Here is a 26,831-nt window from a genome sequence, read left to right on the forward strand (position 1 = left end):
TATGTATATATATATTTTTTAAGGAAGAAAATCTAGGATGCTTTCTAAAACAATTTAGTAAGTAAACAGTAGTCTTTGTAATCTAGTTAGCTACCTCCCTTAAATTTGCTTCCCCTGTTCCTTTACTCCCATTTTACCTTTTTCTGTAATTTATCATTTGTGGTTTCTAATTCCTGTTGAATGTGTGATATTTCAGTTTCTCTCTTTGATAGATCCACTCTCAGTTTACTGATAATTTCCTCTTGTTCTTTTAGGTGACAGTGAGCAACTTTAAGTTTCTCTTCAGTTTCTAGTTGCTTTATTATTACAGGAAATTGCAAGAAAATTTGAAAACATTATAATCATTACATGGTGACAAATTCCTTTTCCCCAAAGGTTTAGTTTTTACCAAGATATTTGCTTACAGAATATTAACACACACACATGAAAATGAATGACACATACTTTAGCTGCCATTTCTCTTAAGTTTTCTTGGAGTTGGCTCTTTTCAGATTGAAGAAATTCCTGTAGCCTCTGAAGGTCAGCTCTCTCCTTAGCTACAGCTTTCACTTCATCATGACTTTCTTGAAGTCTTTCAGACAATTCGAGCTTTTCCATTTCTACCTTTAGTAGTGCTGCGTCTTTGAATGGCTCCTTCAATTGCTCCATCTCATTCATTAATTTCTTAGTCTCACTGTCCTTTTCTTTCATATCGAAGGACTGTTCTTGTTTGTCTTGAGATGTTTGGATCTAAAGAGAATCATAAAATGATACAGTTGATACCCAGAGATACTTTATTTCATTTTTGGGGAAAAGAAACAAGGATGCTTTCTAAAACAATTAAATCAGGGATTTAACGGCTTATTTCCAGAACAATATTTCCTCTCACCCACTCTTCCATTATTCAGATATTTAACACATTTATTGAATATTCACTGTGTTGTCAGTATCCTATAATATTAGAAGTTGGAGATGAAATGGTAAATGAGACTTTACATGATCGGCCTTTTTGAGACTTACACATTTTAGAAGGAAAAATACATATTATATCAAATCTTAACCAAACAGAGGTGGTGGGTTATTTCAGGGTACCAGTGGCAAACCTAATCTATTCTGAGTGATTAGGAAGGGCTTCCTGGGGGATGGAAAGCTTCAGTTGAGATCTAAAGGCTGAGAGCAGTTGTTAGGCAAAGAGGAGTATGGAAATACTACAGGAAGGAAGACCAGACCATCTGAAAGCTGTGAGATGTGGAAGAGCAATAGACTATAGAGTTGCCTGAGCACAATGAACAGGAGGAAGAGTAGATGAAATAGGGGTAGAAACCAGCAAGGTCTGGGATCCAGGGTCATGTGAAATACAGACACTAGTCTGTATTTCAAGAGCAATAAGCTATTAAAAAGTTTTAAAGAGAAACATCACCTTGGCACAGAATGGGGAATGAATTATAGAAGTATGAAATGAATGGAGAGACCAGTTAGGAGGCTACTGCAGGAAAGCCAGAGAGAAATAATCCTGGCTTGGATTAGGGTATTGGTAAAGTGTACTTTGGATATAAACTGGAGAAGAAAATTATGACAGAATATGGAGAAGAGTGGGAGGATTTCACACATAGGCACATGCCTTAAAATCAACAAGGTTTTGATTCTTGGATTATAGAGGGAGTGGGGAGGAAGGGATAGTAGTAGGGTTGATTCTCAGATTTCTGACTGGATAGGTGAGGGAAATGGTAATGCCTATGGGATGCTGGAGAAATAAGTTTAAACACAGGAAGAAAACCGTGTTTTTGACTTTATCCTTTCCTGTAATTTAACACTGCTTTTTCTAAATCATTTTCAATACTTAAGAAAACAAGTCTCTTCCCTGAAACATTTTCCTTCATTATCCATAGTTTCTTAGTATTTATGAGCAGTTTTTAGTTGTTCTATTTCCAATCACTTCGTAATTAAGAGACACTTAAAGAAAACTGGTAGGAATATTATAACTATGAATGCTCTCTTTCTCACTTATAAAATATAAAACACTTATTAAACGGGAGGAAAGGAAGAGACATACTTTAGCCAAAGTTTCTCATCTCTTCAGTTGGTCACATTCAATCTAAAATGCTTCTACTGTCATTTTAAGATTCTCTCTTTCCTTAGTGAGAGATTTTATTTCCTTGTGACTTTCTTGAAGTTTTGCAGCCATCCTGAGACTTTCCATTTCTATACTTGCTAGTGTTGTTGAATCTTTGATTTGGATTGTTCTTTCAACAGCTCTGGTTCGGCGGCGGCGGCGGTGGCGGAAGTGGGAGCGGAGCCGGAGTCTTGGCCATAAAGTCCGAGGCTGCGGCGGCGTTGGAAGCTTGGAGAGGCCCGGGAGACCGCAGGAGCCGCAGCTTGGAACTCCCCGAGCGCCGGTCAGCCCCCGTCTCCTCCTCGGCGGAGCCCTCGCGACGCGCCCGGCCAGGAGCCCTGCGGAGCGGCCGCGCTTGAAGGATGACCTCGAGGAAGAAAGTGCTGCTGAAGGTGATCATCCTGGGAGACTCTGGAGACGGGAAGACCTCACTCATGAACCAGTAGGTGAACAAGAAGTTCAGTAACCATTACAAAGCCACAATCGGGGCCGACTTCTGACGAAGGAGGTGATGGTGGACGACAGGCTAGTGACCACGCAGATTTGGGACACGGCGGGACAGGAGCGGTTCCAGTCCCTGGGCGTGGCCTTCTACAGAGGCGCCGACTGCTGCGTCCTGGTGTTCGACGTGACCGCCCCCAACACGTTCAAGACCCTTGACAGCTGGAGAGACAAGTTTCTCATCCAGGCCAGTCCCCGGGACCCCGAGAACTTCCCCTTTGTCGTGCTGGGAAACAAGATTGACCTCGAAAACAGACAGGTGGCCACCAAGCGGGCACAGGCCTGGTGCTACAGCAAAAACAACATTCCCTACTTCGAGACCAGCGCCAAGGAGGCCATCAACGTGGAGCAGGCCTTCCAGACGATCGCCCGGAAGGCGCTCAAGCAGGAAATGGAAGGGGAGCTGTACAACGAGTTCCCCGAGCCCATCAAACTGGACAAGAACGACCGCACCAAGCCCTCGGCCGAGAGCTGCAGCTGCTGAAGAGGCAGAGAGCAGAGCGCACAGTCCTTCGCGACCGACTTACAGGCCTTCTTCCACGAGCCCCTCCTCCACACAGGCAGTCATCTCTCGCCCAGCTGCCCGGAGAGCCCAGCACACCTCCGACCCCGGCACACGCCCTACAGGCCCCAGCGCCCGCCCCGCGGGCTCCATGGCAGCAGCACTGCCGGCTGCGCACACCCGCCTGGGGTGGAGTCTGCGCTGGAAGCTTTTCCTTTTGTCCACTGGAGAGAGAACTGTTTACAGTTAATCTGTGTCTAATTAGTTCTGATTTTTTTAACCGTCTTGTGGTCTTTTTACCCACCCTCTCCTGTGAAGGCCACCACGTGGGAAGGCTGGTGCCCTGCGCTCCATCACAGGCTCACACCCAGTCTGATCAGGCTGAGTTTTGTATGTATCTGTACTGCTTGTTACTTTTAACTAATCAGATCTTTTTACAGTATCCATTTATTATGTAATGCTTCGTAGAAAAGAATCTTATAGTACATGTTAATATATGCAACCAATTAAAATGTATAAATCAGTGTAAGAAATTCTTGGGTTATGTGTGTAAGTCCTGTGATGCAGGCGTAGAGACCGAGGGCTGAACTTGGTCTGGCCCGCAGCGTGTTCAGCATCTCGAGGTGAGAAGCGCAGCAGGAGGCAGTATTCTGTACAGTAGACACGAGAATCATTACGCCTTTTATCAAGACTTCAGAGCCAAACGCTTTGCACCTCTCCAGGGGAGACTGTCCAGCTCCCTCTGCACCTAAATTTTCCAAGAGGCGATTTGCATAATACTTTGGTGTGTGCAATGGAGAAACAGCTGTTTCACGATTTAAAACTCTCATTTTCCCTTTTTTTCTTTTCTGCTCCACACTTTAAAACTCCCGTTAGATTCACATCCATGTCCAAGAGGGAGAGGAGGCCTCCCAGACCTGTCTAGAGACGGTACCTTTGTTCTAGAAGGCACTCCTCTCGGGGTGTGGCGTCCTCGGTGAGCACACCTTCCCCCGCCCCCCGACTCCCCAGTGGAGCCCCCGAGCCCCCGCTTCCTGGCGGGGCCACCCCCCACCCCCCGCACTGTAGCCTGCTTCACAGAGCTCCCCTCCAAGGGCCTGCGTCCCAGGGTGTGGGCCAAGTTCTTCTGTAAAGAGACGAACGTGATGCCAATAAAATGTACCGAGAACAAAGAAAAAAAAAAAAAAAAAAAACAGCTCTGGTTCATCCATTGCTTCCTGAGTATCAGTGATTTCTTTCACATTAGGAAGTAGCTCCCGTTCCTCATGAAGCACTGGGATCTTGCGATATTCATATAATACTAAGGGTACTATCTAGACAATGTTGTCATAATTTTTAAAGGGAAAAGACGAGGATATTCTCCATAGCAACGAAAGTGATTTTAAACCTTCATGGCCTACCACAGACCACAATCTCCTATTTACTCACTTTCCCTTGATTCCTACTCAAGCTATTCATGACTGCTAGTCATATTCTGTCATAATTTTCTTTCTTCTCCACTTTATACCCAAAGTACACTTTACCAATAAATTATTAATCCAATCAGCTGCATGCTTAATTTCTATCAGTTCAGTTCAGTTGCTCAGTCATGTCCAACTCTTTGCAACCCCATGGACTGTAGCATGCCAGGCCTCCCTGTCCATCACCAACTCCTGGAGCTTGCCCAAACTCATGTCCATGAGTTGGTGATGCCATCCAACCTCTGTCGTTCCCATCTCTTCCTGCCTTCAATCTTTCCCAGCATCAGGGTCTTTTCAAATGAGTCAGTTCTTCGTATCAGGTGGCCAAAGTATTGGAGTTTCAGCTTCAGCATCAGTCCTCCCAAAGAATATTCAGGACTGATTTCCTTTAGGATGGACTGGTTAGATCTCCTTGCAGTCCAAGGGACCCTTAAGAGTCTTCTCCAACACCCAAGTTTAAAAGCATCAATTATTTAGTGCTCAGCTTTCTTTATAGTTCAACTCTCATATCCATAAATGACTACTGGAAAAACCATAGCTTTGACTAGATGGACCTTTGTTGGCAATGTAATATCTCTGCTTTTTATTATGCTATCTAGGTTGGTCATAGCTTTTCTTCCAAGCAGTAAGCGTCTTTTAATTTCATGGCTGCAGTCACCATCTGCAGTGATTCTGGATTCATTTCTATACTAGTTCTGATTCATTGCTATACTAGTTTCATTTCACTGATTCATTTCTATATTAGTTCTCAAATACAACAGGAGAAAATTCAGAGCTGAGCAGATTATATCCCAATAAATGAATGGCCCCATTCTCAGATGAATTCTAATGCTACTTAACAAATTTTTTATGTGTAAAGATTGATTTCCTCTTTCCATGATCACTAGTGTTACTGTCATATTTCTGCATTTATCAAATTGGAATTGAGAATGTTTTTTATATGCTCATATTGGGGAAAAAGAGCAATGTCTTATTCATATCCATAGTCTCAATACTGAGCACACAACAGGCTTTTAACATAGGTTGGTCTAGTGTATGTTTCATTTTCTCCATAGCATTTGTTATTATCATAAATTATCCTGTTCATTTTATTGCTTATTTGTTGATAATCTCTTTCCACTACAAAATAAGTTCTATGACTGCAGAGGATCTGTCCACCTTGTTCCCACTTTATTTCTATAATCCAGGACTGTACCCGATACATTAAAAACTCAACAAATATTACTCAATAAATGAATTAATTATAACCCATTCACTACCTATCTTTCCTTCAAAGGAGAAAGAAAAGGGAAAGAAAAAGAAAGGATGGAAAGAAGGAAGGACAAACCTTTTCTTGCAGTTCAGTTCCGGATTTTTCTAAGTTCTTCTGAATATTTATTATCTGAGCTGTCTTCTCAGAAATGGTTCTTCTTAGTTCTTCAATAGTTTCTTGGTGTTCCTTTAGATGCATGTGGGCCATCTGTAGTTCTTCTTTTGTTTCTAGACCCTTTATTAGGAAGTGAAGTTTAAAGAATAATTGTAAGAACATCATCCAACATTGCCTCCCCCTTTCCAATCGACTCAGTCTTTAAAGAAACATTTAATAGATGAAAGAAAAGGCCATGACTTACTGTAGCTTCAATCTCTCTTATGTGTTCTTTAAGCTTATTTCTCTCTACTTCAGATGACTCCTGTAATTTCTTTAGATCGTTTCTTTCTTTGGTTATGAATTTCATTTCCTCACAATTTTCATGAAGTTTCTGAGCTAACTCTATCTTCTCAATTTTTATACGTCCCAATGTTAATTCTTGGTTCTTTAGTTCATTCTTTAAGTTTTCCATTTCATTCATCTTTTTCTGCATCTTGCTCATCTCTTCTTGTACACTAAGCAGTTGCTGCTGTTTTTCTTGCAGTTGTTGGCTCTTAAGAAATACAGTTTTTATAATTACTATTTTGTCTATACTCTCTTAAAATTCTTATGTAAAATCTACTTTGCAAACTGAAATAATCATGATCATAGCCTTGTCGACTACTCCAAAATAAGCAGACAAGGGGCATTAAAAGTAAAATAGCTTTCTAGGTACAATGTCTAGTGGGTCAAACAGCAAATTCAAGTCTACCCAGACCCCGAGAACCTGATCTTCTTTGAAAATAGGGTTTCTGTGGATGTGATCAGTTAAGGACTGAGAAGGAATCCTCCTAGATTAAGGTCGGCCCTAAATCCTAAATCTTGTCCTTATAAGAGGTAAGAGGACACACAGAGAAGATGGAGGCAGAGACTGGAGACATGTAGCTATAAGCCAAGAAACACCAGTGTCAGCTGGGAGTCAAGGACAGGAAGAGGAATTAAAGGATTCTTCCCTAGAGCCTTCCGAGGGAGCCTGGTCCCGCCAACACTGTGATTGTGAACTTCTAAGATGCAGAACTGTGAAAGAATAAATCCTTGTTGTTTTAAGCCATCAAGTTTATGGTAATTTGATACAAAAGCCCTAGGAAACTAATGTAGTGCCACTAGGTTAATCAAGGAAGAATGTGAAAATGAGAAAAACTAAAAAACAAAAGAGATTAATTAAATATGCAGACATCACTGTGCCAAATAACTATAATGCCACGTCTCTTAAGAACTTGAATAATTTACTTCCATTTCTAGTGAGGGCCATATGAAGTGGCCCAAACAAACAATGAAGTATTAACTTTTACATAAGCTCAATGATTTCCCTCCTTTAGGAGGAATATGAAATAGAAATTAGGTTTTAACATATTCAATTAGGTTATAGTAAAAGGGATGAGAATTAAGAGAATCCATATTAGGAAAAAATATACAGAAGCGCAATGGAAATCACTATATATTATCTGTAATGAATGTGATACTGCTTCTAGAATATACAGAAAGATCTCAGTGGGTGCATTTTAGAATTACTTGGGGAATATAATTATTACGAGAGTCTTAGGCTTGTCTACAAATTTTACAATAGCATCTTATTGACAATATCTAAGTGATAATATAGTCATCCCTTGTTACCCACGGAAGAGTAGTTCCAGGACCTCTGCTGTTATCAAAATCCATGAATGCTCAAGTCCCTTTTATAAAATGACAACTATTTGTATATAACCTAAACACATCCTCTCATATACTTTAACTCATATCTAGATTACATATGGTACTGAATACAATATAAATGCTATGTAAATAGTTGCCCAAGTGTGGCAATTTTGGGTTTCAGTTTTTGGAACTTTCTGTATTTTTCCTCTGAATATTTTTGATCCGTGGCTAGTTGAATCCATGGATGCAGAACCTGCAGATACAGAGGGCTGACTGTAGAGATGAGTCTCACATTTTCAGGGCATGACTAATGCATCTCCACAAGGGCAGAATCTTTGTTTTGTTGACCAATGTATCTCAAGAGCCCAGAAGAGTGCCTGGCTACAGCAGTGCTCAATAAGCACTTGATGAATGAATTTATCAAATGACTTGTTTAGAATAATGAAGGCCTTCCCCCATATAAAGACTCCAAAATAATATAATCATCACAAAGGATGTCGGTTAACATCTCAGTAGGAGTTGAAACTGTCCAAAATATTGTCCATTAAGATCTGTTCATCTGAGAGGTTATTTCTGGAATTTAGGTTTGCTGGAATCAAATTTATTATATAAGTACAAAATTTAGTCAGGAAAAATGACCAGGAAGATAACTTTAAAAAGTCACCTTTTCCTTTAGCTTTTCTTGAACTTCTGATAGTTTTTCACAGGTCCTAGAAAGCTCTTCTTCTTTCTTAATGGTATGGTTCTTTTCTTGTGCAACAATATCCTGTTGTTTTTTAAGTTCGTTTCCAAGGAATCTTAATTCTTCCTGGTTTTCAATGGTCTAGAATTTTTTTTAAAAAGTTGAGATCAAAATAATACTCACTTACATTTAAGAAATCAGGTAAAAATCAGAATTTACTTTAGCCAAAAAATGAAGAGATCATGGCAAACTATACTGGAAAAGATTAATTTAAAAAGTGAGTCTTTATAATCATATAAATGCCAACAATCTGATTTTTTAAATACTGTTTCTTCATTGCTCACCTTACATTCCTATCATGAGAATCAGAACTGGGTTTAGTATTTTATCATGAGAGATTTGCTCATTTTCTACCCCCAAACCAAAAGACACTTTCAAGCTTTTGTTGACAACAGATAATATGAGACACTTATTTATCTATCTAAATATGGTTATGGTCTTTTCATATGCTGGAATAGCTTTGATTTTACACATTGCTTAATAGCAAGGTCAAAATGACAGTACTGTTTGGTAGCATGAGGTGGACTAATCCAAGTTATTAAGCTTAAACAGTAATATTCTTAAGTATTCTTAAGAATACTTAACATTCTTAAGTCACAAAAGCATCTCAAGCCAGAGACTGATAAATGAATATGACTTTTATCTGTATTGTTACTTACAGTCAATAATTCTAACCAAACAGACAATCCCAAGAAACACAGAAAACCACATAGAAGGTCAGGTGCTACTGTGATCCATAGCAAACTTCTCAAAATATTAATTTCATTCTAGGTACATTATATTGCCTCTAAATTTAGAAAAAAATACTAAAGTAGGTTTGCAAATATTGGCAAACATTAACAATAAACAATTAAAAATGAAGTAAAAAAATTGCAACAGCATATATAAAAGAGAAACATTTAGGAACAAATTTAAGAAAATATGGAAAAGATCTGTAGACTGAGAAGTATTACATATCACAGACACAACAAATAATTTATAAAAAGATAAACAATGGCCAATAAGCAATCTCATGCTAGTAAGCATGAAAAGATGTCCAATATCTTTATAGTCATTAGGGAAAGGCCAATGAAAACAATGAGGCACACGCCCAACAGAATGGTTAACATTAAACACATCAATACTGTGAAGTGTTGGTGAGGATGTGGAGTCACCAGAATTCTTTTAATTTGCTGATAGAAATATAAAATGGTACAACTACTTTGGAAATCAATCTAGTAAATTTTCAGCAAGTTAAATATACATCTCCCTATGATCCAGCTATTTCATTTAGATATTTATCCTAGAGATGTAAAAAAAAAATCTCCATAAAAATATTTGTTTATGAATGTTTACAGCATCGTTATTCAAAATAGCCAAATAGTGAAGAGAATCTAAATTTCCACCAGTAGGAGAAAGTCTAAACAAATTGTAGCCTTTCCAACAATGGAATGCTACCCAGCAATAAGCAGGAGACTAGAAAGAAGACATGGGCTTCCCAGGTGGCGTTCGTGATAAAGAACTTGCCTGCTAATGTAGGAGACATAAGAAACAAGGGTTCAATCCCTGGGTCGGGAAGATTCCCTGGAGGTGGGCAGGGGAACTCACTCCAGTATTCATGCCTGGAGAATCCCACAGACAGAGGAGCCTGGTAGGCTATGGTCCGTAGGTTGCAAAGAGTCGGACACGACTGAAGCAACTTAGCATGCACACACAGAAAGAAGACACAAAAGAGTGTATGCCATGTGATTCTATTTGTATGAATTTCTACAAGAGACAAAGTGATTAAGGTAAAAACCATAAAGATAGTGACTACATGGGGCAGAGGTTAAGATTGGGATTGAGTAGATCAGGGGTCAAGGGAACATTCGGGGGTGATGTTCCACGTCCTGATGAAAACTGAAAGTCCACAGTAGAGATATTTGTCAAAAGTCATCAGACTGTATACTTGCATCTGTTACATTTATCACATGGCATGTAAGATATACCTCAATAAAACTGTAAAAGTCTAAAATACACAAGGACGAAAACGTGCTGCAAAGTATACAGTGCTTAATCCTACCATTTCAATGTTTTCTCTTAGGTCAGTCTTCAGTTGTTCCTTTTCTGCTGTAATACTCTCTAACATTTGTTGCAGTTCATTTTTCTCCTGTATCAAAGAAAATATCTTTCTCTGTTGCTCAGTTAGCTCATTATCCTCAGCATCTGTGATCACAGCTTGGGTTTTTGTGGTTTCCAAATTTTGGCTTTTATCTATGCCAACCATCTAAAATATAAATACAGTAGAGTTTCTTAGTTAACAATACTTTTAATAATAATAATAAAAACAGCCAACACATATTACTTATATATCAGGCAATATTTTCATATATTGACATATTTAATCTTCACTATAGCTTTATGAGGCTGGTACTATTATTATCTCCATTTGACAGATGAGGAAATAATCCCAGAGAGGATAGGTCACTTGCCCTAGGTCACTCAGAGATGAATAACCAGGTTTTGAACCCAATGCTCTGGCTCCAGTGTGTGCTCTTGTGCCTGATCACTAATAAGAACTACCTAAACAGCTGACAAAATGTGGTCTGCTGGAGAAGGGAATGGCAAACCACTTCAGTATTCTTGCCTTGAGAACCCCATGAACAGTACGAAAAAGCAAAATGATAGGATACTGAAAGAGGAACTCCCCAGGTCGGTAGGTGCCCAATATGCTACTGGAGATCACTGGAAAAATAACTCCAGAAAGAATGAAGGGATGGAGTCAAAGCAAAAACAATACCCAGTTGTGGATGTGACTGGTGATAGAAGCAAGGTCCGATGCTGTAAAGAGCAATATTGCATAGGAACCTGGAATGTTAGGTCCATGAATCAAGGCAAATTGGAAGTGGTCAAACAGGGGATGGCAAGAGTGAACATCAACATTCTAGGAATCAGCAAACTAAAATGGACTGGAATGGGTGAATTTAACTCAGATGACCATTATATCTACTACTGCGGGCAGGAATCCCTCAGAAGAAATCGAGTAGCCATCATGGTCAACAAAAGAGTCCAAAATGCAGTACTTGGATACAATCTCAAAAACAACAGAATGATCTCTGTCCATTTACAAGGCAAACCATTCAATATCTTAGTAATCCAAGTCTATGTCCTGACCAGTAATGCTGAAGAAGCTGAAGATGAACGGTTCTATGAAGACCTATAAGACCTTTTAGAACTAATACCCAAAAAAGATATCCTTTTCATTATAGGGGACTGGAATGCAAAAGTAGGAAGTCAAGAAACACCTGGAGTAACAGGCAAATTTGGCCTTGGAATACGGAATGAAGCAGGGCAAAGGCTAATAGAGTTTTGCCAAGAGAACGCACTGGTCATAGCAAACACCCTCTTCCAACAACACAAGAGAAGACTCTATACATGGACATCACTAGATGGTCAACACTGAAATCAGACTGATTATATTCCTTGCAGCCAAAGATGGAGAAGCTCTATACAGTTACCAAAAACAAGACCAGGAGCTGACTGTGGCTCAGACCATGAACTCCTTATTGCCAAAGTCAGACTTAAATTGAAGAAATTAGGTAAAACCACTAGACCATTCAGGTATGACCTAAATCAAATCCCTTATGATTATACAGTGGAAGTGAGAAATAGATTTAAGGGACTAGATCTGACAGATAGAGTGCCTGATGAACTATGGATGGAGGTTTGTGACATTGTACAGGAGACAGGGATGAAGACCATTCCCATGGAAAAGAAATGCAAAAAAGCAAAATGGCTGTCTGGGGAGGCCTTACAAATAGCTGTGAAAACAAGAGAAGCGAAAAGCTAAGGAGGTAAGGAAAGATATAAACATCTGAATGCAGAGTTCCAAAGAACAGCAAAGAGAGAGAAGAAAGCCTTCCTCAGCGATCAATGCAAAGAAAGAGAGGAAAACAACAGAATGGGAAAGACTAGAGATCTCTTCAAGAAAATTAGAGATATCAAGGGACTATTTCATGCAAAGATGGGCTCGATAAAGGACAGAAATGGTATGGACCTAACAGAAGCAGAAGATATTAGGAAGAGGTGGCGAGAATACACAGGAGACCTGTACAAAAAAGATCTTCACAACCCAGATAATCACGATGGTGTGATCACTCACCTAGAGCCAGACGTCTTGGAATGTGAAGTCAAGTGGGCCTTAGAAAGCATCACTACAAACAAAGCTAATAGAGGTGATGGAATTCCAGTTGAGCTATTTCAAATCCTGAAAGATGATGCTGTGAAAGTGCTGCACTCAATATGCCAGCAAATTTGGAAAACTCAGCAGTGGCCACAGGACTGGAAAAGGTCAGTTTTCATTCCAATCCCAAAGAAAGGCAATGCCAAAGAATGCTCAAACTACTGCACAATTGCACTCATTTCACATACTAGTAAAGTAATGCTCAAAATTCTCTAAGCCAGGCTTCAGCAGTACATAAACCGTGAACTTCCTGATGTTCAAGCTGGTTTTAGAAAAGGCAGAGGAACCAGAGATCAAACTGTCAACATCTGCTGGATCATCGAAAAAGCAAGAGAGTTCCAGAAAAACATCTATTTCTGCTTTATTGACTATGCCAAAGCCTTTGACTGTGTGGATCACAATAAACTGTGGAAAATTCTGAAAGAGATGGGAATACCAGACCACCTGACCTGCCTCTTGAGAAACGTATATGCAGGTCAGGAAGCAACAGTTCGAACTGGACATGGAACAACAGACTGGTTCCAAATAGGAAAAGGAGTATGTCAAGGCTGTATATTGTCACCCTGCTTATTTAACTTCTATGCAGAGTACATCATGAGAAACGCTAGGCTGGAAGAAGCACAATCTGGAATCAAGATTGCCGGGACAAGTATCAGTAATCTCAGATATACAGATGACACCACCCTTATGGCAGAACGTGAAGAGGAACTAAAAAGCCTCTTGATGAAAGTGAAAGAGGAGAGTGAAAATGTTGGCTTAAAGCTCAATATTCAGAAAACGAAGATCATGGCATGTGGTCCCATCATTTCATGGGAAATAGATGGGGAAACAGTGAAAACAGTGTCAGACTTTATCTTTGGGGGCTCCAAAATCATTGCAGATGGTGATTGCAGCCATGAAATTAACAAGACACTTGCTCCTTGGAAGGAAAGTTATGACCAACCTAGATAGCATATTCAAAAGCAGAGACGTAACTTTGCCAACAAAGGTCCATCTAGTCAAGGCTATGGTTTTTCCAGTAGTCATGCATGGATGTGAGAGTTGGACTGTGAAGAAAGCTGAGTGCTGAAGAATTGATGCTTTTGAACTATGGTGTTGGAGAAGGCTCTTCAGAGTCCCTTGCACGGCAAGGAAATCCAACCAGTCCATTCTAAGGAGATCAGTCCTGGGTGTTCATTGGAAGGACTGATGCTAAAGCTGAAACTCCAATACTTTGGCCACCTCATGTGAAGAGTTGACTCACTGGTAATGACTCTGATGCTGGGAGGGATTGGGGGCAGGAGGAGAAGGGGACGACAGGGGATGAGATGGCTGGATGGCATCACCAACTTGACAGACATGAGTGAATAAACTGCGGGAGTTGGTCATGGACAGGGAGGCCTGGCATTATGCATCATGGGGTTGCAAAGAGTCGGACATGTCTGAGCGACTGAACTGAACTTAATTGAAACAGGTATAGATATAACAATTATCTTTATGTATGATGGGTTAACCAGATTTTATGAAAAAGTAAGCTACTTTGGGCTCTATCATTTTATTTCTTTCCTTAAAAGCTGGAAATCATTCCCTATTCCCAATAAGAATTATTCCCAACTTTCATTTTCAGAGGTAGTGCATACTTACTTACAATAGTAAGTATGCACCATTGTAAGTATACATGTAGAGGGCAAAGTAATTTTGGTAGAAATATATCTCACATTATAATAGTATAATTCATCTTTTCTCAATATATAATTTTCAATTACTGCTTAAGAAAAGCACATTATATAAATTCATTTATCCATAATAAGTCTTAACCAAATGTAACTTAAAATGTGAAGTCCCTGGTAAAAGGAGACTAAGACTAACATCACAATTGTTGGCATGAAATTAGGTGTGACTATATAACTTTATACTAGTCTAATAAATATTCAACTCCATACTGGTCACATATGTCTTAAAGGTTTTTATAAAGATCTATAATTAATGTTAGAAAAAAATCTGAAAAATGAAGAGAAAAAATATCATCAATATCACCAACACAACCACTATTAGAATTCTGGAATATTTCATCCCAGTGTTTTCCATAAACTTTTTAAAAACATAGCAATCATAATTAATTTACATATATAGGATTCATTGTAGCTTTTCTTTTTCATGTAGATCATATGCATTTTCCCATACTATTATGTAAACTTCAAATTAGTATTTTTAGTAGTTTCTTTGTTCTCTAGAGTGAATAAGGACAAACCATCCTTTGTTTAGTTACCCTCTTAAGTGCTGGCAATACTCATGAGCTTCTGACAATGTTGAACGCCATGGAGCTAACTGTATGAGAACTTAAGGTGGGGAACATATGGCCTTTGGGAGCAGTTTGTCAGATACTATAATTCGCACTCCTGAATCTTTGCTGCTACTGCTAAGTCACTTCAGTCGTGTCCGACTGTGTGTGACTCCATAGACGTCAGCCCACGAGGCTTCCCCGTCCCTGGGATTCTCCAGGCAAGAACACTGGAGTGGGTTGCCATTTCCTTCTCCAATGCAGGAAAGTGAAAAGTGAGAGTGAAGTTGCTCAGTGGTGTCTGACTCTTAGCGACCCCATGGACTGCAGCCCACCAGGCTCCTCCGTCCATGGGATTTTCCAGGCAAGAGTACTGGAGTCGGTTGCCATTGCCTTCTCCATCTGAATCTTTACTCCTCAACAAAGAAATATCTACAAAGACAAAGAAGATGGAGACAAAGTATTCTGATAACCAAGGTACATTTCAAAACTGAACTCAGACTAGGAAATATTTCAGCTACTGTGGTTATGAGTAAAATTTAATTTCTGTTGAGACACACTAGAGAAACTGCATTTCCAAAGAGAGAGACATCAAGTAGGTTGAAAATGGGCACTCCAAGAGGATTTCTGACATACCTACTAATAGACCTCTGTGGTGCCTAGAACAGAGGGGTCCCAGGAGACTCCTGGACCCTCTCTTTTATCTACATGGGTGATTCCAGCATGAATATGGTTATCACTGGACCAAGGTGATCTTAGCCTTCCTGCCCAGACTTCAAGACCTCTAATAAACAGAATGGTGCCGAAAATCCCATTAGACTCTTTGTCACCATGGAAGCTTCTAGCATGAACATAATACTACAGAAGCCAGGTGGTCCCAATGAGTATAACTTTCCTCACTTCTCATTTATTGTCTCCTCATGTGTGTGTATGTTAGTCATTCTGTCATGTCCAACTCTTTGTGACGCCATGGACTCCTCTGTCCGTGGAATTCTCCAGGCAAGAATATTGGAGTGGGTTGCCATTTCCTTCTCTAGGCCTCCTTCTCATGGGGCACTATTATTGCATTAGTTTTAAAGCAGATATACATTGTTATATCTTATTCTAAATAAACTATTCAAAAAACCTTCCCCTTACAAAAGCAGAAGTTACAAACTTCAAATCAAGGTCAAGAATCTTTGGCCCACGGTTGATCCAAATTACAGATAAGCTGAGAACATGAGATAATAGAAGAAGTGAAAGGCCTTAAGCATAGGAGAGAGAAGAGAAAGCTCCTTTTCCAGCACCGGAATATTGTATGTCAGTGCAGAAGGGGGAGAAAAGAAGCTAACTTAAACTGTATAAAAATTTAAAACTTCTGTGCATCAGAGGACACAATCAATAGAGTGAAAAGACAACCTATGAAATGGGAGAAAATACTTGCAAATCATAAAACTGATAAAGGGTTAATATCCAAAAAATAGAATTCTTACAACAACAAAAAACCAACTTGAAAATGGGCAAAAACTTGAACAGACATTTCTGCAAAGATAAACGCATAGTTTACAAACAGTCTGTGATATTTTGTTATGGCAGCCCTAGCAGACTAATATGCCTCCCTGTAAAAAAATCACCATTAGCATCCCAATGCATATAATTAAATTTGTAACTGATTGAATAATCATTTAGGTATTATTTTTTTTAAAGTGGTTTTTCTCCTAAAGTCTCAGGGCAAAATGAATCTTACCATCCAGAATGAATTAAGGTAAGATTTAAGCACCTACGAGTAAAATTAAGGCCCAAACCCTAGAAATAGGCACAAACACGATATACAGGTTGATTCTATAGCAAACTCTAAACAAACATAAAGTATACAAAATCCAACATAAAACAAATATTTTAGCCATAATAAGCACAGAATCTTTCTCACACTCTTAGAGTTCAGTGAGTTTTGAAGATGTGCAAATTATATCAGGTCTCAGAAAAAAGGTCAGCTCAAAATCTGAATTAATATTTTTTGTCTTTTCCTTTTCAAACTGATGGTAAGCAGTTATATTTGAAGTTATTTCAAAGACATTAGGCTTAAGCATGTAAATTATTCTGAGTTATTACTACTGTGAATAATAACCATTGAGATTACCATTATGTACTTTAGTGTTTGAGGTTAAGGTTATATACTTAAGTGTCAAGGTTTTACGATAACTTTGACCAGAAACACTCCTTACCTTTTCCTGAAATTCATCCCTAGTTTTTTCTAAGTTTTCTTCTATATGCAAATTCTTGGAAGTTTCCTCAGAAATTTTCATTTTTAGCATGTTAATTGTTTCTTGGTGTTGTTTCAAAGACTCAAGTGCATTTCGTAGCTGTTCCTGGGTGTCTATATTCTTTGTCAGAGAAATAGAAAATAATTTTCATTAGAATATGAAACAATGAAAATAATTTTACAGTTACTGCTTGATCGTAAATAATAAATGATGGCTTCTGAAAGGTTTTTAAAGAGGCTCTAAGATTTCAAAAGTTCACTCAAAACCTTACCATATTTATAGTATCCTGAATGTCACTTTTGAGTTGGTCCCTCTCAGTTTGTAGGCTCTCTTGGAGTTGTTTTTGATCATCTTTTTCTTGGGTTAAGGTTTTTACTTCTACTAATGTTTGTTGAAATTTCTCAGTAATCAGTGTTTTTTCCTTTTCTACCATTTGCAGCCTAGAATCCCTACTTTCTAATTGTTTCTTCAGCTCTTCCACTTCCTTTGATCTTTCTTGATTCTCAGTTGTTTTTTGTTGTAGTTCTTGGGTTTTGTGAGAGAGCTGTAAGACAAGAAAAAATAAATGTGAAAAGCAGATCATTCTGCGACATATATATGGAAGCAAAACCCCAGAACAAAGATCATTTCCCTAGAGGATGTCCTGCACTAACCTCTGCCTTCAAAGCCTCCAAATTTAACCCAAGTTCTTCAGCTTCTTTAGAGAGATTTCCTATTTCTTGATTCAATTTTGCATTTTCTTCAAGGACCATTTTATACTTTTGCTCAAATTCAATATGGTGATTTTTAACATCTTGGAATTCTTGATCAGTGCTTTCACAACTCAACTGGGGAGTTGGTAGGTCATTTTTAGTGCTCCCGATTTCTTTAAGTAAACCTTGAATTCTGCTTTCCTTATCAATTACTTCAGAAGACAATTTGTCTTTTTCTGATGTTACTATATAGAGCTCTTCAGATTTATCACGTATCTATGGAAAAGAAAGAAAACTTAACTATGAAAGCAAGATATGATATAGTTGACCAGTTTTGAGGAAAAAAGCTTTCTTTGCCTTACTGCCTCCCCACCAAAGACACTGAAATTAAACAAAGGTTTGATTGAGGAATGGCAATATTTTTCTTGTTATATCTCTTTAACACATACTATCCTGTTTACTTTCAAAGCTTTGCTTTCTAATCTCTGGTTCTAATAAGAATTGCACACAGAAGGACACTCAGTAGAAACACAATCAGGATGTGTCTTTAAATCCTTACCTATCATTTTAAAATGTTTTCTGTCTTTCTGATGAGGCAGGCATTGCATGATTTTTCCTAGAATTTTACTTGTATTTCTATTGCTAACAAACCGAATCAAACATTTATAGTCTCTTGCCTGGCACTTTATAATAAATTATGGCAAAATATTTAAAGTACTTCGCAAAGGTTTTTATTTCATGAGTTGTTTTCTTAAAAATATGTTTACCTCTTTCCTTAGCATTTCTACTTCTGAAGGTAAAGATTTCAATTCTGACAGCAAATTAACTTCATTACGCAAAGTTTCATTTTCTTCGACTGCTTTATTCAATTCTTTCTGCAGATGGGTTATTTTTCTTTCCAATTCCATATTAGACAGAAAATCTAGAAAATTTTTAGTAAGTTTAAAACAGCTTGCAATTATTGGGTCAATCTAAACTATGCATGTAGATTATTTAATCAGATTGTATAAAATTTATTAAAGAAAGAGTCAGTATTGGTAAATAGTTAATCCAATAGTTAATCACCTTGTCCAAGATTGGGTTCAATTTATTTGAGAAATAATTTTTAAACTCTTCTGATTTAATGTCTGATAGAAATGATTTAACGTTTATAAATTCTGATACCAAATGACAGTAACATTTAACATTAAGCAATTAAAAACACCAGAGAATAATGGATTTTTAATCACTGGAATACAGCTGCAAAATCTTTTAGGTATTGTTCTATATAAAGACAGATTTGCAAAAAGAGGTAAGTCTGAAATGATAAAATACCTTTTGGAACTTTGCCATCTATAAGGGAGGTGAGTTTTGTTATTTCATTAAAAGAAGATTGTAATTCTTTCTCCAGATCAACTTGCATTTTCTTTTTTGCCTCCAACTGACTTTGATATAACTGAGTATCATTTTCCATCTGCTTGCATGTACTTGCAAGTTCTTTCTATTGAGAGAAACACTGTAAATTCACAGAAATGTACTGTGAAATGAATTTCAACTGTTATTGTAAATATTATAAAAATCACTCACCATTTTCTCTTTCAGCTTTAGATTTTCACTTCTAAGAAAGGCTGATTCTCTCTTAGCATCAAGAGCTACAGTTTCGACATCAAGCAGAGTCTGTTTCATTTGTTTTAGGTCTTCAGTGTTTTCCTTTACACATGACAAAAAGGATTTAGTGAAATCTAATTTTGTTAGATTTGGAAAAGCCAATATATACATGTATGTTATTCCTAAGAAATGAAAAATGATTACAATATGCAAATTACCAAATGTATTTTTAGAATAGATAAAAATGAATAACATTTTTCATAATAAAAATATTTTAGGGAATTTTAAGGGGTTTAGTGGTTAGGATTCAATGCTTTCATTGACAGGGCCTGGGTTTGACCCCTGGTCAGGGAATTAAGATCCTACAAACCATGTAATACAGCCAAAAGAGAAAAATTAAAAAAAAAAATTCTAGCTATAATGTTTTAAAATTATACATGCATCATGTAGAAGTACTGTAGTAATTCTGCTATTGTTTAAAAAGGATAACATAATTGTTTCTCACCTAGCCTGTTAAAGTTTTCTATGTATTTTTATTTTTTGCTTTACCCTTTTTTTATGTTTTGTTTTGGTCATGCTGCAGGTCAAGTGGGATCTTAGTCCCCCTACCAGGGATTGAACCTGTGCCCCCTGATGTGTAAGTGTGGAGTCTTAACCACTGGAATGCTAGGGAGGTCTTTTTTTTTTTTTTAAGTTACTCTCTGCAAAACATGACAGGTGAGAAGTTAATAATTAAAATTAAGGATGTTTAATCACAAATTTAAAAAAAGATAAATAATTCAGTAGAAAAATAGAGAAAGGATATGAATAGGCAACTCACAGAAGAGAAAAAGGAAATGACTGATAAATATGAAAAAGAATTTAGCTCATTTTTAGAAAGACGTGGCATTTTAACATGACTTTAGCTATACATGAATTCAACCATATGTCCTTGGCAAAATATTAATGGGTGCATGCATGAATCAATGAACTGGATGAATAAAGAGAAAGAAATAAACAACAATTAAAAAAATGGGCAAGGTCATCCCTGGCAGTCCAGTGGTTGGGACTCCAAGCTTCCAATGCAGGGTGCCTGGATCTGATCCTTGGTTGGGGAACTGAGATCCCACATGCCATGTAGCACAGCCAAAAAAATTAAGAAAAAAAGGTGGCGGTGGGGGGAATTGTTATTCTATCAATAGACACGCCAGGATTATATGAAAGTGTCCTTCTCTCCAGGACCTTAGAACAATAAGAACACTTTCAAAAAGATCACTTGCCATTAACAAACGGTAATAAAAGAGTACCAACAGAAGATAACAAAAAGTACTCAGAAAAACTCATGTGCAAACAAAAGAAGAACAATAGCAGCTAATAATCTAAAATTTTTGGCTAGAAATTGCTGCCTTTTAAAAAGAGAGTTAAAAACTAGAATTCAACTAATACTTTATTGAAGTAATAAGTGAATTGAAAGAAAATAGAAAAAAAAAGCTAATTCCACCATAAGATTCAGTACTGTTTAATGGGACGATCTTATACTGACCAAAATAACCTATAGCTACAGTTTCTGAAAAATATCAAACTGTTAAAATAGTTACTTCATTATGAGAATGCATTAATATATATATATAAATGAAATAAAATTAATGTAATTTATGAAATCATGCTCAATTACATGTTTTATAGTTCTAATTACTAACCAATGTCAAGTGCTTACCTGAAGATACTGATTATATATCTCTCCATGCATTTGTATAAAGCAATTGAAAAACATTAAAAAAATTTTTAATCACTGATTTTTAATAGAAGTCAGATACATTACTTTGCCAACAAAGGTCCGCTAGTCAAGGCTATGGTTTTTCCAGTGGTCATGTATGGATGTGAGAGTTGGACTGTGAAGAAAGCTGAGCACCGAAGAATTGATGCTTTTGAACTGTGGTGTTGGAGGAGACTCTTGAGAGTCCCTTGGACTGCAAGGAGTTCCAACCAGTCCATTCTGAAGGTGATCAGCCCTGGGTGTTCTTTGGAAGGAATGATGCTAAAGCTGAAACTCCAGTACTTTGGCCACTTCATGCGAAGAGTTGACTCATTGGAAAAGACTCTGATGCTGGGAGGGATTGGGGGCAGGAGGAGAAGGGGACGACAGAGGATGAGATGGCTGGATGGCATCACCAACTCGATGGACGTGAGTCTGAGTGGACAGGGAGGCCTGGCGTGCTGCGATTCATGGGGTCGCAAAGAGTCGGACACGACTGAGCGACTGAAATGAACTGAACTGAATGGAAGTTCATCACTAACTTATTTACATTCGATTGAAGGACAGTATTCTTAACTCTGATTTTTATCCATAAAATGGAAATGATATTAATTGTGCCTCTCTCACAGGATTAAATAAAATACTATACTTAAAACAACTAGAACAATGCCCAGCACAGAGTAGGCTCAGTATAAATATGTGCAATGATGATGATAGTATAACTACAAATGTCAAAATGATGACACAACAAAATAAATCTGACTTTTACCGCTGAGTATGACGAGTCCATTTTTATATTTTCTGACTTCTGAGACTCTATGTATTCCTGTAGCTTCTTAATCTGGTCTTCCTTTTCTCTAAGCAGCTCTACTTTTGAACTTAGTTCATTCTAAAACATTTAAAGGAGAATGATACAATTTAAATGGGTTTCAATTTTAAGGAATTAAAAAGAACTTACATTTAATAGTTTAAATCAGTAGATAGCAAAATTCAGAGTTGAGATTTTAAAAATATAATTCCCTCTATTTTCTGAAATCATATTTAATTACATAGATGTTTTACAGTTTGGGCTCCTTATCAATAGAAATATCAACATAAATGCTCACCTCAAGATCTTGATTATATACTTCTGCATGCTTAACTAAATTCTTTAAGTTGGAAATTTCATGAATTAGTTGCATCTGTAAGAGCATGTGAACAGGCAACAGAGCAAACCAACAGTTAATAAAGCAAAAAAAAAAAAAAGATAGCATTCATTCACCGCTCTAGAATCACCCAACACAGCAAGAAGGACTGGGAAAGCAACTGTTCAAGCTACTGCAACAAAGCACCTCGTTATTTAAAAATAAACAAATAAAACCCCAAACTCTCCAGCCAAACAAAAAAATCCCCAAGCCCTACAAACAAATAAGAAAAAAGAAAAAAAGCCTAAGCATGACCCCAAAATAGCTACATCATCTGTTAATCAAGCTACAATAACGTCAAAAGCAAATTAGCACCCACCATTTGTAGAAGACATAGTGGTAATCAAACTCTATAAAAAACATACTTTTAATAGATTTTTGTTTTGGGTTAAGTGCAAAAATGTATTTATTTTATAAGGTTTTTCTCTCTTTTGATAAATTATCCACCTAGCTTTATACTGGCATACTTTTAATGAGTTGTGACTTGAAATTTCGTTTTGGATTATGACAGTTTTAAGTGGTACCTTTATAATATTTTACTGTTCACCAAAGCTACAGAGATATGTATGGGATTATGAAATATTACCTTGTTGGTTTATTCTACAGGAAATACTGGAAAGACGGTGTTACTGCTTTATACTGTTCAACTGTCTAATAGTATAAAGATTACTTAAAGATATGAGAATTTCTATTGAAGTTTCTTTTTTATTGAAATATCTGCAGCATTAAATATTTAAGTACCAGAAACTTTAGTGTTCAAAACAAGTAAACTATAGTTTAACAAAGATAAATGTATTATCCCTTAGAGTTCCTTAATTCTTCATAATCAGATGAGTCATTAGAGAGTAAAAGTAACTTCTAGTCAAATATAAGGGACTTACAAAAATAGCATCTCATTTAAATAAAATTTTCTGGATGAATAACTCAGTCCTATCTAGTTTTAGATTTCAGACTACTGCTAGTTTGACATTTTTCTATTTTAGGTCAGCATTATTCAGTAGAAATATAATATGAGCCAAATTTATAATTAAAAATTTTCTAGTAGCCACTATTAAAAGTAAAAAGAAATAGGTAGAATTAATTTTAATATAATTAGCCATGCCGTGCTCAAGCTCAGTTGTGTCTGACTCTTTGTGACACTTTGGACTGTGGCCTTCCAGGCTCCTCTGTCCATGGGATTTTCTAGGCAAGGATATTGGAGTGGGTTGCCATTTCCTCCTCCAGGGGATCTTCCCAACACAAGGACTGTACCCAAGTCTCCTGTGTCTCCTGCACTGCAGGCAGATGCTTTATCCACCAAGCCATCGGGGAAGCCCCTTAATATAATTTAATCTAATAAATATAACTATTTTACTTCATTTAATCAGTATTAAAAAATTCATGTAACTTTTCATCTTTTTTTCATACTTAGGTCAGTAGAGACTGGCCCCATTTCGAGTGCTCGGCTGGCACATGTGATTAGTGGCGAGCCCACTGTTCAGCAAAGTTTTAATCTGTATTGTTACAATTTAAATTGGCTGATTCTTTTACCTTTTCTTCTCTAACTTTTGTGCAAGGAAACCACATTTGCCAGAAATGAAGAACTAAATATTTAACTTTAAGTTTTGAAAATATTTAGGAGGAAAAATTCCTTTACTTATCATTTGAAATTGCTCTTCATTTTAAGTACTGGTTCAGATAAACAGAAAAAGATTAAGTAACTTTGGTAAAGAGATGAGTTATTCTTCCAATGATATATTGTTTAAAATGCAGAGAGTAGAGAATGTGTATGATATGGTCAAAGTTAATCCACAGCTACATAAAAAATGTTGCATATTTCAGCTGTAATTTTTAGCAGGTGAAATGAAACATTTAATTAACGTAAATATCTCTAAGTTGTGAAAATTATAAAATTAAATCAAGCTAAAATTGGTAGAGAAATGAAATTTCTCTTGTTCCCTGATCATGGTAATACTTGACCTTGTTTATTCCTTTCTCTAAAATTACTATTTAAATATCTTTACTACTGTATCTTTACTTGAAAATTACCCACAGCTTTAGTGATTTTTGACAAAACCCTTAGAAGCCAGGACAATGGTCACATGTCCTAAGGCTGTAATTTGACTTTTACTCCTTTTTGGCTAAACTTTTCCCCAAAATGTAGGTTTTAGAAAATACTTCATTGCTTACACCCAGACTTTCAGTTTTAGTTTAATATGGAATGGATATTGTAAAACTGTCTTTGAACAGATTAAGTTTGTATTACTTAAAACTTTTAGGTTACTTCACAGAACCTAGAATTTCAAAGTGTGTCCAAGTGAAAATGAAGAGAATAGGACTATTTATCCCTTTCATGGTAAAAAGGAAAAAAAAAATCAAGATGTGAGACTGCGTTATTTTTGTAATCTTTCTGTATGTGATTTAATTCGGTGAATTTGTTCACTTTTAATGATTAATGGAATATATTTATTTAATGTAAGAAAAATTAGAGACATTATTGCTACACTTTGGATATAAATTGCCCAAAGTTAATTTTATACCATATTATTTGTAAGATACATATAAAAAATTAGGTAAGATTTTGGCATTAGAAGGGGACTTGAAAAGCTCCCAATTTAACTGCAAGAAGGAAGATACACAGAAAAGTAAGCCCTGAGAGATTTGATGACTTCCTCAAAGCCTTGCCCACAATTCATGCCAGGCTCAAATTTGTGGTGAGCTAATAAACAGCAAAACTAGAGCTTCATTCCAGCTAGTCTGCTCCAGAGACCATGCTCTTAAACACGATACTAGAACTTCCCTCTCAATAAAACTCAGATTACACGTTGAAGTCCACTCTTCTTTTCATGATGTTTTACATTTTGTGAATTCAAAAATTTTAAAACAAGTTAAATGGAACTCTGTGGAGAACTTACAGATTCTTGCCTCTCAGGCTATACCTATGAGATATAGAAGTAAATATACTACAGTTTGTAGGTAGAACTTTTGGCACAGAATTCTTTTTTCCTTAAGAAAGAAAAACAGGTAAGAAACTATGAAACTGAGATAAAAGAACTGTGTCCCTCTGGGCTCTCCACACAGAAATCTGAGAAGCAGCTACAAATTAACTCATATTTTACGTACACCAAAACACTGACTCTCATTTTTAAGGGGATTCATGGATCATGTCGGGCTTCCTTGTGGCTTAGCTGGTAAAGAACCCACCTGCAACGGGGGAGACCTGAGTTCGATCCCAGGGTTAGGAAGATCCCCTGGAGAAGGGAAATGCTACCCACTCCAGTATTCTGGCCTGGAGAATTGCATGAATTATACAGTCCATGGGGTTGCAAAGAGGCGGACATGACTGAGAGACTTTCACTTCACTAAAGGATCATGTCCCAGGTCTGATAGTAGCTGTGGATCCTTACTCTAGAAAACTGAATATGGACTCCAAAATTCCATAAAATAATTTCAAAATGTTTATGAACTCTAGGTTAAGGACTCTACACTAAGAAATCTCTTGAATCTTTTGGACAGTTTCCAAGTCCCAAAGTCTGATGGCTTCTGCATTAGCTTAACATGTAGCCTAATACTACACACAGTTATTTAGGTATATACTATCTAAAAAACAAAATTCATTAATAGATAGTATCCATATAGAAAACATTCAGCTGGATATTAAAATTCATGTTGGTCTCAGAAGGAAATGGCTATAGTCTAGGCAGCACTTCTCATATGCTCAACAAATTAAATACTTTAATATACAAATTATAAGGAAATAATTTCTTCAAGACAAATCCATCAATAGGCAGATTCACCAAACCTTCCTAAAGATGTTCTTAATTTCTTCTTGTGCATAAGCACAAGAGAAACAAATATGATATAACTATTTTTAAAATAATATAAATAAATTATTTCTTAAATTCTCTAAATTGTGTATATATGTGGAAAACAGGTACATCTTCAATATCTCAAGTTTAGAAATAAATATTTTTAAGAGAATACTTCCTTTAAACTTGTGTTTTTAGTTTAGTTTCACATTTCCACATTCTTTACCTCTTGATCTTTCTCTGCTTTTCTTTCTAGAGCTTCAAATTCATCCAAATCATTCTTTTCTTTTAATTTCAATTCCATTTCTTCATTTTCTCTTCTTAAATGTTCATAGTCTAGTACCAGGTTATCATAGTTAGCACGAAGTGAATTCAATTCACTTTCTAAGTTTTCCTATTGTAAACAAAACCAAAATTTCAAGTCAGAAGTCTAATCATATATTCTTTGTTTTCTTAACTAAAATTTAGATTAATCAAATAATCAATTTAACTTTGAATCATCTGGTGGTTCAGGCCATTTTCTTTTTCAATATCTTTTTAACAGTCCAGCTTGATACAGAGTAAGGTAAAGGGTCTGCAATTTTGGTAAACTAACTCAGAATAGAAGAAGACTATTTTGAAAGGGTTAGGATGAAAAAAAAAAAAGGATCATATAAACAAATGATCTGCCTGTTCCTGACTGGAAAAGTCAAGTCAAAAGTAGGAGTAGGGCTCATAAAATGGAATACAGGTCTTTAAACTCGTTAGTTATAAAGCTGATAATTTAACTTGTCTGACTACTATTTTATTTCTCACGTATCTCTGAATTTAAGAAGTGAAACA

At 36.8% G+C, this 26,831-nt stretch overlaps 1 protein-coding gene and 1 pseudogene across 6 annotated transcripts in view; one reads left to right on the forward strand and one right to left on the reverse strand.

The window, feature by feature from the left end:
• CENPE (centromere protein E) overlaps window positions 1-26,831 on the reverse strand; it is an 84,322-nt gene that overhangs the window by 31,232 nt on the left and 26,259 nt on the right. For 4 of the 6 annotated variants that reach the window (XM_055587858.1, XM_055587861.1, XM_055587857.1 and 1 more), the window contains exons 16-30: window positions 26,236-26,403; window positions 22,144-22,218; window positions 21,807-21,926; window positions 19,282-19,404; window positions 19,030-19,195; window positions 18,483-18,637; window positions 17,677-17,991; window positions 17,295-17,567; window positions 16,985-17,143; window positions 10,361-10,564; window positions 8,242-8,400; window positions 6,166-6,456; window positions 5,883-6,041; window positions 445-729; window positions 138-296 (exon numbers count right to left, since the gene is read on the reverse strand). In XM_055587858.1, the coding sequence (XP_055443833.1) occupies window positions 138-296; window positions 445-729; window positions 5,883-6,041; window positions 6,166-6,456; window positions 8,242-8,400; window positions 10,361-10,564; window positions 16,985-17,143; window positions 17,295-17,567; window positions 17,677-17,991; window positions 18,483-18,637; window positions 19,030-19,195; window positions 19,282-19,404; window positions 21,807-21,926; window positions 22,144-22,218; window positions 26,236-26,403 (2,811 nt within the window). The remainder of the gene's footprint in view (window positions 1-137; window positions 297-444; window positions 730-5,882; window positions 6,042-6,165; window positions 6,457-8,241; window positions 8,401-10,360; window positions 10,565-16,984; window positions 17,144-17,294; window positions 17,568-17,676; window positions 17,992-18,482; window positions 18,638-19,029; window positions 19,196-19,281; window positions 19,405-21,806; window positions 21,927-22,143; window positions 22,219-26,235; window positions 26,404-26,831) is intronic. The other 2 variants (XM_055587859.1, XM_055587860.1) reach the window with 2 other exon arrangements.
• On the forward strand, window positions 2,223-3,876 carry LOC129657552 (ras-related protein Rab-7a-like; annotated as a pseudogene).

This window comes from Bubalus kerabau, chromosome 7 (genome assembly GCF_029407905.1).
Source record: "Bubalus kerabau isolate K-KA32 ecotype Philippines breed swamp buffalo chromosome 7, PCC_UOA_SB_1v2, whole genome shotgun sequence".
Lineage (NCBI taxonomy): Eukaryota > Metazoa > Chordata > Mammalia > Artiodactyla > Bovidae > Bubalus > Bubalus kerabau.